At 46.9% G+C, this 12,721-nt stretch overlaps 1 protein-coding gene across 1 annotated transcript; it reads right to left on the bottom strand.

Moving 5' to 3' along the window:
• Positions 1–10,776: 10,776 nt before the first annotated feature.
• LOC121868654 (cysteine-rich, acidic integral membrane protein-like) lies at positions 10,777–12,114 on the bottom strand. The gene is made up of 2 exons (XM_042369490.1): positions 11,366–12,114; positions 10,777–11,281 (listed from the first exon to the last, which is right to left on the bottom strand). Exons 1-2 carry the CDS (start codon positions 12,112–12,114, stop codon positions 10,777–10,779), a joined length of 1,254 nt encoding a protein of 417 aa, XP_042225424.1.
• Between the last annotated feature and the right edge of the window lie 607 nt (positions 12,115–12,721).

Raw genomic sequence — 12,721 nt, forward strand, 5'->3', positions numbered from 1 at the left:
GGTTAGGTTCGGTCAGGCTAGGTTAGGTTAGGTTCGGTCAGGCTAGGTTAGGTTGGGTTCGGTCAGGCTCCGTTAGGTTCAGGTCAGGCTACGTTAGGTTCGGTCAGGCTACGTTAGGTTCGGTCAGGCTAGGTTAGGTTCGGTCAGGCTAGGTTAGGTTCGGTAAATAGTAGATTTGACAGAAGTAATATCACGCAGAATACGAGACTTCATACACTGAAATATATCAATGATTTTTTTTTCCTTTGTAAGTCCGTAAATGATAGATGTAGCAGTACTAATATCAAGCAGTGTAGAGACTTTCACCTTCAGCTGATATCAATACGCTTACCTTCCATCTCAGGTAAGTGTTCATGGTTACCTCATCATCACAAGACCAAGAGGGAGGAGATGTTCTCATGAGTAGGTGAGCGGACACACGACGCTGTTGAACTTTTCGGGCCGGAGACTACAAAGTTGGTCCTGAACTTTTCTCGATACTCTGAATTGATTAATTATTCTCAAGTCTGCTGCCTGATCAATGAGAGGGCTTCTATTCTTTAGTGGTACCAGATCCACTCTCCTACTCGTTGTATCCATTATTTACCTTGAGAGACAGATAAGTGTGTGTGTGTTTGTGTGTGGGTGGGTGTGGGTGGGTGGGTATGGGTATGGGTGGGTGTGTGTGTGTGCGGGTGTGGGTGTGTGTGTGTGTGTGAAGAGTAAACGACAGCTGAAGGAAAAGTAACAGCTCAGGAAATACTCTTGTCAGTTCCACTCGGTCAGACCTTTGGCGTGCAGGATCATACATAAACGCAGATATAATCAAACAAAGAGACGGCCAGGCAAGCAGGCAGGCAGGCAGACAGAGGGAAAGGTTATGAGAGTATTGCAGCAAACCTAAGGCATCGTGGGACCTTCACTATCTACCCCACCAGTCCAGCCCTCACCACCCGACCCTCTTTCCAACTCACCCACACCTCCTCCCCTACTGATCTCTCCCTCATCACACACACACACACACACACACACACACACACACACACACACACACACACACACACACACACACACACACACACACACACACACACACACACACACACACACACACACACACACACACACACACACACACACACACACACACACACACACACACACACACACACACACACACACACACACACACACACACACACACACACACACACACACACACACACACACACACACACACACACACACACACACACACACACACACACACACACACACACACACACACACACACACACACACACACACACACACACACACACACACACACACACACACACACACACACACACACACACACACACACACACACACACACACACATCCTATCATCCTCTCTTTCAAAACCATCATCATCCCCCAACAGAAACTCTCCAATTTACATACACACCATCATTCTCCCCACCACCCCCACCAAAATGGCATCATCATCTCCTTTCTCATAATCAAACACCAAAATACCATCTACTCCCCCCCCCTCCCCACAGATGTTCCCCACTCAGCCCATCAACCACCACCACCATCATCATCATCACTACATAATCAAATCCCTCTCAATCTATCATCATCTGCTCAGCACAAACACTCACTCATTCTACCGTATCTGCCAGCACTATCATCCCACGACACCACTCAAACAACCACCATCACACCCCAGTAACTCTTTTATTCTACCAACCACAACCACCATCACCATACAACACCACTCAAACAACCACCATCACACCCCAGTAACTCATTTATTCTACCAACCACAACCACCATACAACACCACTCAAACAACCACCATCACACCCCAGTAACTCTTTTATTCTACCAACCACAACCACCATCACCACTACCATCCATTTCAATTACCCTCCCACCCTCTGCCCTCTTCAGCTCCACGACACAGCCACCTTCAACCCCCTCAACTCTTTATTCTAAATTAAATACCCGACGTCCACCCCTTTGACTATGTGAGGAGTCTTTGTTCTGTTCCACACTCCACCGTTCACGACCAACACCTCCTGTTCTCTGCCTCGTACAACACTGCATACTCACACCCACGCACGCCCATCCACGCCTAAAAGCATACATTGATTCAGTGTCATAATGGTACTTACCAAAAATTTCCATCGGGTCGTATCATGCGAGTTTGAAGGTGACTTTTTTGGAATCAACTGCCATACCATACCATACCTACGTCAATAACAACACTATCCCCGCCCATAACACAGCCTACACCCACACCAATCACCACCATCCTCGCCCACACACCCACACCTATCCACTATTGCTCATATAACCTTAACCTAACACAGTCTTCAACACACCCACCACACAAGGTCCGGGATAATTTGGCTTTTCCATTTTGAAGTGATACCGCAATTCAATTCCCGGATGTGATGCAAATAAATACATTTTTATTGACCCAGATATTTTAATTGCATTTTTCGTCTTTATTTTTGGATTTTTTTAAGCCCCTTTTGTGATTTGTTTAGGTGCATTTTTGTTTTAAGTGGAAGGTGAATTATTAGTACATTTTCTTTCTTATTTTTTGCAAAGGAGTTACACCAGCAAGACTCACTCTACTAGTGCTTTTCCCGAGGTTCGTATCTATATAATTCTCTGTCTGTCTCTTAACGGAATTTTTCTCATACACCCACGTTCGGTTTGCTTGTCCCAGTGGCAAACTCACCTCAATGCCTCCTCTGCCAGCCTCCCTTCCCTGGTTCGATCCCTCCCTACCACCTCCACCCCGCCTTTAACGCCATCAACACCTCTACTACTACTACTACTATTTCTAGTGCTACTACTACTTCCTCCTCCTCCACTGCTACTCCTCCTCCACTGCTGCTACGAACTACATACATTCCCTCCACCACCACCACAGACCACCAATTTCGTTACCAAGACCACTACCACACCTATTATTACCATCACCACAACCAACCACCCACCCACCCACCACCACCTACCCTCACCCTCTCTCCCATCATCAAGCCCAACAAACAATTAAGACCTCGCGTCGCCTGGCAATCGATCGCCGCCGAGTTTTGGGGAGTTCCTGCGTTTATATTTGTGGCTTCCATCGTCGTTTCTGCGGTTAGGTGTTTTGTTTTTGTTCTTTTGTTGTTGTTTATTTCACCAGGAGGATCTTGTGACTAGAGAATAACATGACGTAACGAGTTGACATTGTTCATCTGTTTCTTCGATTCCTTTAATATTTTGTTCTTGTTATATCATGAACAAGCTGGTGGGTACCGTCTAAACCCGTCTCTTAACCTTTTAAAAATACACCTAACACTTGCACTAACTTATAACACCAGGAAGATAACACAGACCTGGTGATAACGCGGCCCACTAGATACGTTAGGTTGGCCTCACCTGTAATAGCTACAGTAATATATACATTGCCTCTCACAGAACAACAAAACGATGCTCTCTCTCTCTCTCTCTCTCTCTCTCTCTCTCTCTCCTGCAACAAACAGCGTACCACAGGGCGAGTCACTATACTTGTTGATCAAACCTTCTGAAGTAATATATTTAAGTACTACCTATAAATTTTTTGGTTGTATTTCATAGTATATATTTAACTAAACTAACGATCACGTGACAGGTCTACCTACCTCCCCACCACACACCCAACACTATCATGATACACTACATAAAAGAAAACCACTTTCTTATCCATGTCACCATAAGTCACCACCATTAAAACACCATCACCACTTGGGGGGAATCCTTGCACCTGCCTTCTTCACACCTTAATCTACCGTACACTCCTATTGACATTTCTAAAGTAAACCTTATGACCCTACCTTAAGTTTGTTCAGTGTACAGTACAGCTTATAAGTCACACGTGTAGTACTCACCAATGGTAATGTTATCCTCTCTCCCCCCCAGCGATGACTCATGACCTTACCTGGAATGAGAAGACAGAGTTAGACATATCAACAATAGAGTTAAGACATATTAGACAGTATATAAAGAGGATTGAGACATTATTATATAGGATTTAAGAAGGTTATTTACACGTTATATAGAGTTAAAAATATTAGGTAATTTATATGTATTTCTTAGTAAGTGTAGCTGAGGAGGGTGTGAGTAAGCCAAGGTAATTACAAGCACAGGTCAGATTGACAAGTACCTCCACCTGCACTTTACCTGGAAGAACACAGTAAACACAAAACTTACATGCACGCAAACACGCTGGTGTACACGAAAGTATTCTCGAGTGAGCGCGTTTATACACACCGACACACAAACTCGTGAACTTACACACATACACACGCATACAGACTCAGACACCGACACACTCACAGACACACACCCCCCCACGCGCGCAAACACACACGGACATAACCCCCACGTACACACACACACGGACATACCCTTCCCCACGCACACACACGGGAAAAATACCAGAATTAGCTCTAATTATATATGGAGGGGAAAGACCATGAATTCTGTACAAGTCGCAAAATTATGCAACAGAGTCATAATTGCCACAACAATTAACACTAACAGCGGGTGGCGCCGACTCCACCACCTCCCCCTCCTGTTCCACCACCACTTCTTCCACCACCATTACCTCTTCCATCACCACCTCCCCCCCTGTAACCTCACCAACAAAAGACCTGCACCTCTAATAGGTGTTTACTGTACGAAACGTCTTAGTGTACATATTATAAGACCTTAGCTATAGAAGACCAGAGATACAGTACAACAACAACTCCTAAGACGCGGTGGTGAGGTGGGCGGGGCCAGGAGCTGTGTTCTCCATTACGCCTCCTGATGACGTCATACATAACCCAAGTTCATCTTCTTGTCGCTAACTTATTAAAGGAGCGGTGAATAAATAAGCGAGTTTGTATATCACAGTTCCGGTCTTGGGGACAAAGGATTTTAAATTTGCAAACTTTAATCGAAAGCGCAGGGCCCGTCACTTACCCCGAGGACAGTAGCTTCTTTCCTTGGCGGGGCTACGCGGGACGAGGCGAGGAGGGACGGGGTAATGCTGGGAGAGGTAAGGCGGGGCGGGGTAAGGCGGGGCGGGGTAAGGCGGGGCGGGGTAAGGAGTGAATCACCGGAAACTGTAAGGGTGTGTGGGAGAAGGAGAGGTACAAGAGAGAAGAAGCGTGGCAGGACGGGGCAGGGAGGGGCGGGTCGGTGATTCAATGAGAAAAAAAAAGCCATCTTCATAGTGTTTAGGTTTTGTGTACCTAGTGCTGCTGTTACTCCTCCCTCGTGCTGGTGTGAGGGAGGTCACTGATGAACACACACACACACACGAGAAGACTAACATGAAGCCACAGGTAGAATTCAAGACAGTGAAGTCAATCCCCAGTGCGCCTTAGCCAACACCAACGGAGGCCATAAAAACGACACTCGCGGCTCACGCGTCGTCCTTCAAAGCAATTCGACACTTGCCTTACTAAGTGCATGTGTAAGATGCTTGTGACTTGATTTAGCGCGCGCGCGCGTGTGTGTGTGTGTGTGTGTATGTGTGTGTGTGTGTGTGTGTGTGTGTGTGTGTGTGTGTGTAGTTTATGTATTAGGTTGTTTGTGAATTATATAATACCGTGTAATTTCGCGTGAGGTAATGAGAAGGGATCAGCAAAGCATTAATTAACACGGAGCAATAAAGGAGGTGGAACACGGAGCAATAAAGGAGGTGGAACACGGAACTACGGATAACGGAGGAAGTGGAGTATCGGACCCGGATTATGGAGAAGGAGAGTATCGGCACCGTATATCGGGGTATCGGGAGGGTGAGAGACGTGAGGCGGATGTGTCGGCGTTCAGTTGTGTTTCACAGCTGACGTCGTCTAAAAGGCGATGCAGCAATGCTTATTGCTGTGTAAGGCCTCGCCCGCTGCGCCGCCTCCGTCCCCTCCGCCCGACTGACTACCCGAGCCCAGCCCAGCCCAACCTAGCCCAATCCGATCCGATCCAGTCAATCCCATCAGCTCAGGCTACGTCTATCAGACTAGTCTAGCCCAGGCTATGTCAGACTATTTGTGGCCTGGCGTAGCCAAAACCCACTTCGGTCAACGGAGTTGTCTAGCTCAGGGTACGTCAGCCAGACTTCTAAAGCCTGGCCCAACCTATGTTGGTTAGACCAACACAGGCTATGCCAATCATCCTACTCTAGTCCAGTCACATCATCAACAAGCTAAGTCTAGCTAGAGTTCATTCGACCGGTCAACCCTGCTCACATTTCACCAAACTCAGTCAGCCAAGCTAACTATTCCAACTAAACTAAGGATAGCCCAGGCAGTCGAAACAGTCAGCAATGTCAGACCAACCCAGCCATGCCAGTCTAAGTAGTCAGCATTGTCAGACCAACCCAACCATGCCAGTCTAAGTAGTCAGCAATGTCAGACCAACCCAGCCATGCCAGTCTAAGTAGTCAGCATTGTCAGACCAACCCAGCCATGCCAGTCTAAGTAGTCGCAATGTCAGACCAATCCACATGCCAGTCTATTAGTCAGCATTGAGCAGACCAGCAACCATGCCGGTCTAAGTAGTCGGCAATGTCAGACCAACCTAAGTAGTCAGCATTGTAGTTCAGCAGTAGTGCCAGCATTGTCAGACCAACCCAGCCATGCCAGTCTAAGTAGTCAGCATTGTCCAGACCAACCCAGCCATGCCAGTCTAAGTAGTCAGCATTGTCAGACCAGCAGCCATGCCCTAGTCGCATGTCAGACCAGCAGCCATGCCAGTCTAAGTAGTCAGCATTGTCAGACCAGCAACCATGCCAGTCTAAGTAGTCAGCATTGTCAGACCAACCCAGCCATGCCAGTCTAAGTAGTCAGCAATGTCAGACCAGCCCAGCCATGCCAGTCTAAGTAGTCAGCAATGTCAGACCAACCCAACCATGCCAGTCTAAGTAGTCAGCAATGTCAGACCAACCCAGCCATGCCAGTCTAAGTAGTCAGCATTGTCAGACCAACCCAGCCATGCCAGTCTAAGTAGTCAGCATTGTCAGACCAACCCAGCCATGCCAGTCTAAGTAGTCAGCATTGACAGACCAACCCAGCCATGCCAGTCTAAGTAGTCAGCATTGTCAGACCAACCCAGCCATGCCAGTCTAAGTAGTCAGCATTGTCAGACCAACCCAGCCATGCCAGTCTAAGTAGTCAGCATTGACAGACCAACCCATAGCCTGTCAGCTCTCACCTTGTTATCAGCCGTCTTCCTCTGGGCGTCTGTTGTGTCCCGCTGACAAGCAGATCTGTATCCCCGAGCCCGCTGGCCTTGTTTACCTTCTGCTTCTCTTCCCAGCAATATTTACAAACTTAAGATATTTCCCTCCTGTGTCTGTGTGTGTGTGTGTGTGTGTGTGAGAGAGTGAGTTAAGGTATGTACGTGTGACTGTGCGTGCGTAACCATGAGGTGTAAAATGATGCACTAATTTTTTGTTTCTTTTTTGGTCTGGTTGATCACTGGAATGTTTGTTGTTCACCTCCAACCTTCCCATACAACACTGACCAGCCACTTCCCTCTCCCTCCCTCACATACCAAGACTCGGCGAGTCATATAAATGTCTCACCTTCACCCCTCTCTTCCCCAGTAAACACAACTCAGCCCCTCCCCCACCTGCAGGTAGCCACACACCACGCCGCCCCTCCCCACCTACCCCTTACCACACACAAGGCCGCCCCTCCCCGCTGGTGTACAAGGGACGAACTTTCTCATTAGTTTCTCATTGTTCTCAGCCAGACAGTCCAAGTGTCAATTCACCTGTCCCACTTCTTCATCTCTCTCAGAATATTGTCTTATTTGTGGTGTGTGTGTGTGTGCACTTCCATGTACGGTTGCCAGCAAAAGTCCTCCCACAGCCCTGTGTAGCTGAGCTGTGGGAGGAATTTTGCTGGTAACTGTATAATCATTCCACACAATGACACACACACATTCGCCTTACCCATCCATCTACCCACGCCCACCCACCCATCCATACCTATCCACACCCACCCACCCATTCATCCATACCAACTACATCCGCCACACCCATCCATCTATCCACACCCATCCATACCTATCCACACCCACCCACCCATTCATCCATACCCAACTTCACACCCATCCATCTATCCACCCACCCATCCATCCATACCCAACTACACCCATCCACCCGCCACACCCATCCACCCACACACACGTCACCACACACGATCTGACAATAAATCTCACTGGCCATTTCAGAGATAGTGTGTCCAGTCACCATCGCCCCTTCTTCCCAGACACATTATTATTATTATTAGTATTAGTATTAATAGTAGTAGTATTAGTAGTAGTAGTAGTAGTAACAACCTCGGTGAAAAAAAGTATGGATTCCCCCTGTAGTGGTAATATACAAACCATCCGCCCGTGTCATACAGATAGATGGCGGTGTAGATATATCGACCGAGAGTAACATATGGCCCTAGTAAATACATGATGACTACCCCTCTCCTCTCAACACCCCCACCACCTCCTCCCCCAACACCTAGCTCCGTACAGCTTACCCATCCCCTGACCCTCCTTCACCCACACCTACCTCTCCCTTCAGCACTCACCCTTCCCCAACCCCTTCTAACACTCACCCCCCCTTCCCACTCGCCTCCTTCCCTCCTTCTCCCACCCCCCCTCCCCCAACCTGCCCCCTTCCCTCAGCCACCACCAATAAAATAGCACACAGGTAAATTACTCAACCATAATAAAAAACAAATTATGAATAGTATGTTCCTCAGTGATAGGTGAGATATTATGGTTATAGGAGGCAAAAAAACACACACACACACACACACACACACACACACACACACACACACACACACACACACACACACACACACACACACACACACACACACACACACACACACACACACACACACACACACACACACACACACACACACACACACACACACACACACACACACACACACACACACACACACACACACACACACACACACACACACACACACACACACACACACACACACACACACACACACACACACACACACACACACACACACACACACACACACACACACACACACACACACACACACACACACACACACACACACACACACACACACACACACACACACACACATGCGTCAATGATTCGTATGTTCCCTATAAATCGTGAACGGAGAAAATGCCGTATTAGGGTAGGCCTTTGATACAGCCTACACACACATACAGTACTAAGGAGCAACTATTACAAAAGAGACACTCACGCGTACAATCCAGTCCTCTCATTGCCGTACACAGGCTTTATCTTTGACTACGTGTACATATTTAAGAAGGCCAGCCATTGAGATGTCGTCAAGATGGAGATATGTTCCTAAAAAAAATAAATAACAGTCCTTGACGGGGGTCTACCAATCCTACTGCTGGTGAAGGATGTTATGGGGTTATGTCGGAGGAATAGGATCTGGTAAGGTGTACATATATATGATCCTTCTCTATCTGTCACTATACTCCTCCATCCCCCTCACTATACTGCTCCACTCGTCACTATACTCCTCCATCCGTCACTATACTCCTCCACCCGTCACTATACTCCACCACCCGTCACTATTCCTCCCTCAAGACAACATTCTACAACATGTTCCAATTCCCAGTTACATTCTTCTCTCACCCCTCACCTCTCCATCAACACTTCCCTCCCAAGATGGGGCAGCGGCAGCGTCATTCCATCTCTATAGATTCTTGGTCTCCTCAAAAGACGGCCACTATTCGCCTCTCTCAGATCTATGTCTCGGCCTCATCAAACATCTCTCTGTCTCTTTGTCTCTCTCTCTCTCTCTCTCTCTCTCTCTTCCTCCGCTGTATATAGATTTCTCTCTCCTCTCTCTCTCCCCTACCCTCCTTACGCCTACCATTCTTCCCCTTCTTCAAGTCATCATTACGACTAAGAAATAAAAAAAAAATTGTTGTTTTCATATTTATGTGTTGCCAGCAGCGTGTGTTTATTTACCACAACTCTCTCTCCTCATACACTAAAACTACCTTCAAGTTAATCACCCACACGTTCTCTCTCTCTGACAGGTACAATGTTCCTTTAAGAAATACACGTTTTTAACCTGTGATCAACGGGCTGGTAACAATGTTTGACAATTTCGGGACTTCACACCACATCGGCTGTCTGTACACCCTACCTGACAGCTAGTGTTCCCGCCAAGAAACATTCATTTTTACCTGTCGTCCTTGTGTCAAAAACAGTATTGTGTCCTCTCTCTCTCTCTCTCTCTCTCTCTCTCTCTCTCTCTCTCTCTCTCTCTCTCTCTCTCTGACACACTCCAAGTCCCCTTCAAAGCATAAGAACATAAGAATGGAGGAAGCTGCAGCGGGCCTATTGACCCATACTGGGCAGTCCCGTTTACACCCAATACCTACTGTACGTATGTTGTTTCCTCTCGTCTCTACCACCATTGTCACCATCTGTCATCACCATTGTTACCATGTCTGTCATCATCATTATTACCATCTCTGTCCTCACCAGTGTTACCACATTTGTCATTACCAGTGTTACTAAATCTGTAATCACCAGTGTTACCATCCCTGTCATCACCAGTGTTACCACATATGCCATCACCAGTGTTACCACATTTGTCATCACCAGTGTTACCACATTTGTCATCACCAGTGTTACCACATTTGTCATCACCAGTGTTACCACATCTGTCATCACCAGTGTTACCACATCTGTCATCACCAGTGTTACCACATTTGTCATCACCAGTGTTACCACATCATCACCAGTGTTACCACATCATCACCAGTGTTACCACATCTGTCATCACCAGTGTTACCACATTTGTCATCACCAGTGTTACTAAATCTGTAATCACCAGTGTTACCATCCCTGTCATCACCAGTGTTACCACATATGCCATCACCAGTGTTACCACATTTGTCATCACGAGTGTTACCACATTTGTCATCACCAGTGTTACCGCATCTGTCATCACCAGTGTTACCACATCTGTCATCACCAGTGTTACCACATTTGTCATCACCAGTGTTACCACATCTGTCATCACCAGCGTTACCACATCTGTCATCACCAGTGTTACCACATTTGTCATCACCAGTGTTACCACATTTGTCATCACCAGTGTTACCACATCTGTCATCACCAGTGTTACCACATTTGTCATCACCAGTGTTACCACATTTATCATCACCAGTGTTACCACATTTGTCATCACCAGTGTTACCACATTTGCCATCACCAGTGTCACCACATCTGTCATCACCAGTGTTACCACATATGCATCACCAGTGTTACCACATTTGTATCTGCCAGTGCCGCATTTGTCACCAGTGTTACCCACATTTGTCATCACCAGTGTTTACCCATTTGTCATCACCAGTGTTACCATATCTGTCATCACCAGTGTTACCACATTTGTCATCTGCCAGTGTTACCACATTTGTCATCACTAGTGTTACCACATCTGTCATCACCAGTGTTACCACATTGTCCATCACCAGTGTTACACATTTGTCATCACCGGTGTTACCACATTTGTCATCACCAGTGTTACCACATTTGCCATCACCAGTGTCACCACATCTGTCATCACCAGTGTCACCACATTTGTCATCACCAGTGTCACCACATCTGTCATCACCAGTGTTACCACATTTGTCATCACCAGTGTCACCACATTTGTCATCACCAGTGTCACCACATCTGTCATCACCAGTGTTACCACATCTGTCATCACCAGTGTCACCACATCTGTCATCACCAGTGTCACCACATCTGTCATCACCAGTGTTACCACATCTGTCATCACCAGTGTCACCACATTTGTCATCACCAGTGTTACCACATCTGTCATCACCAGTGTTACCACATTTGTCATCACCAGTGTTACCACATCTGTCATCACCAGTGTCACCACATTTGTCATCACCAGTGTTACCACATTTGTCATCACCAGTGTTACCACATTTGTCATCACCAGTGTCACCACATCTGTCATCACCAGTGTTACCACATTTGTCATCACCAGTGTCACCACATTTGTCATCACCAGTGTCACCACATCTGTCATCACCAGTGTTACCCATCTGTTACCACATTTGTCATCACCAGTGTCACCCATCTGTCATCACCAGTGTCACCACATTTTGTCATCACCAGTGTCACCACATCTGTCATCACCAGTGTTGCCACATTTTGTCGCCACCGGTGTCACCATTTGTCATCACCAGTGTTACCACATTGTCATCACCAGTGTCACACATTTTGTCATCACCAGTGTCACCCACATCTGCTCATCACCAGTGTTACCACATTTTGTCATCACCAGTGTCACCACATTTGTCATCACCAGTGTTACCACATCTGTGTTATCACCAGTGTCACCACATTTGTCATCACCAGTGTTTACCCACATCTGTCATCACCAGTGTCACCACATCTGTCATCACCAGTGTCACCACATATGTCATCACCAGTGTTGCACATTTGTCATCACCAGTGTTACCCATCTGTCATCACCAGTGTCACCACATCTGCTCATCCACCAGTGTTACCACATTTGTCATCACCAGTGTTACCACATTTGTCATCACCAGTGTTACCACATTTGTCATCACCAGTGTTATCACATTTGTCATCACCAGTGTTACCACATGTCATCACCAGTGTTACCACATTTGTCATCACCAGTGT

Source organism: Homarus americanus, unplaced genomic scaffold, assembly GCF_018991925.1.
Source record: "Homarus americanus isolate GMGI-L3 unplaced genomic scaffold, GMGI_Hamer_2.0 scaffold30535, whole genome shotgun sequence".
In the NCBI taxonomy this organism is placed as follows: Eukaryota; Metazoa; Arthropoda; class Malacostraca; order Decapoda; family Nephropidae; genus Homarus; species Homarus americanus.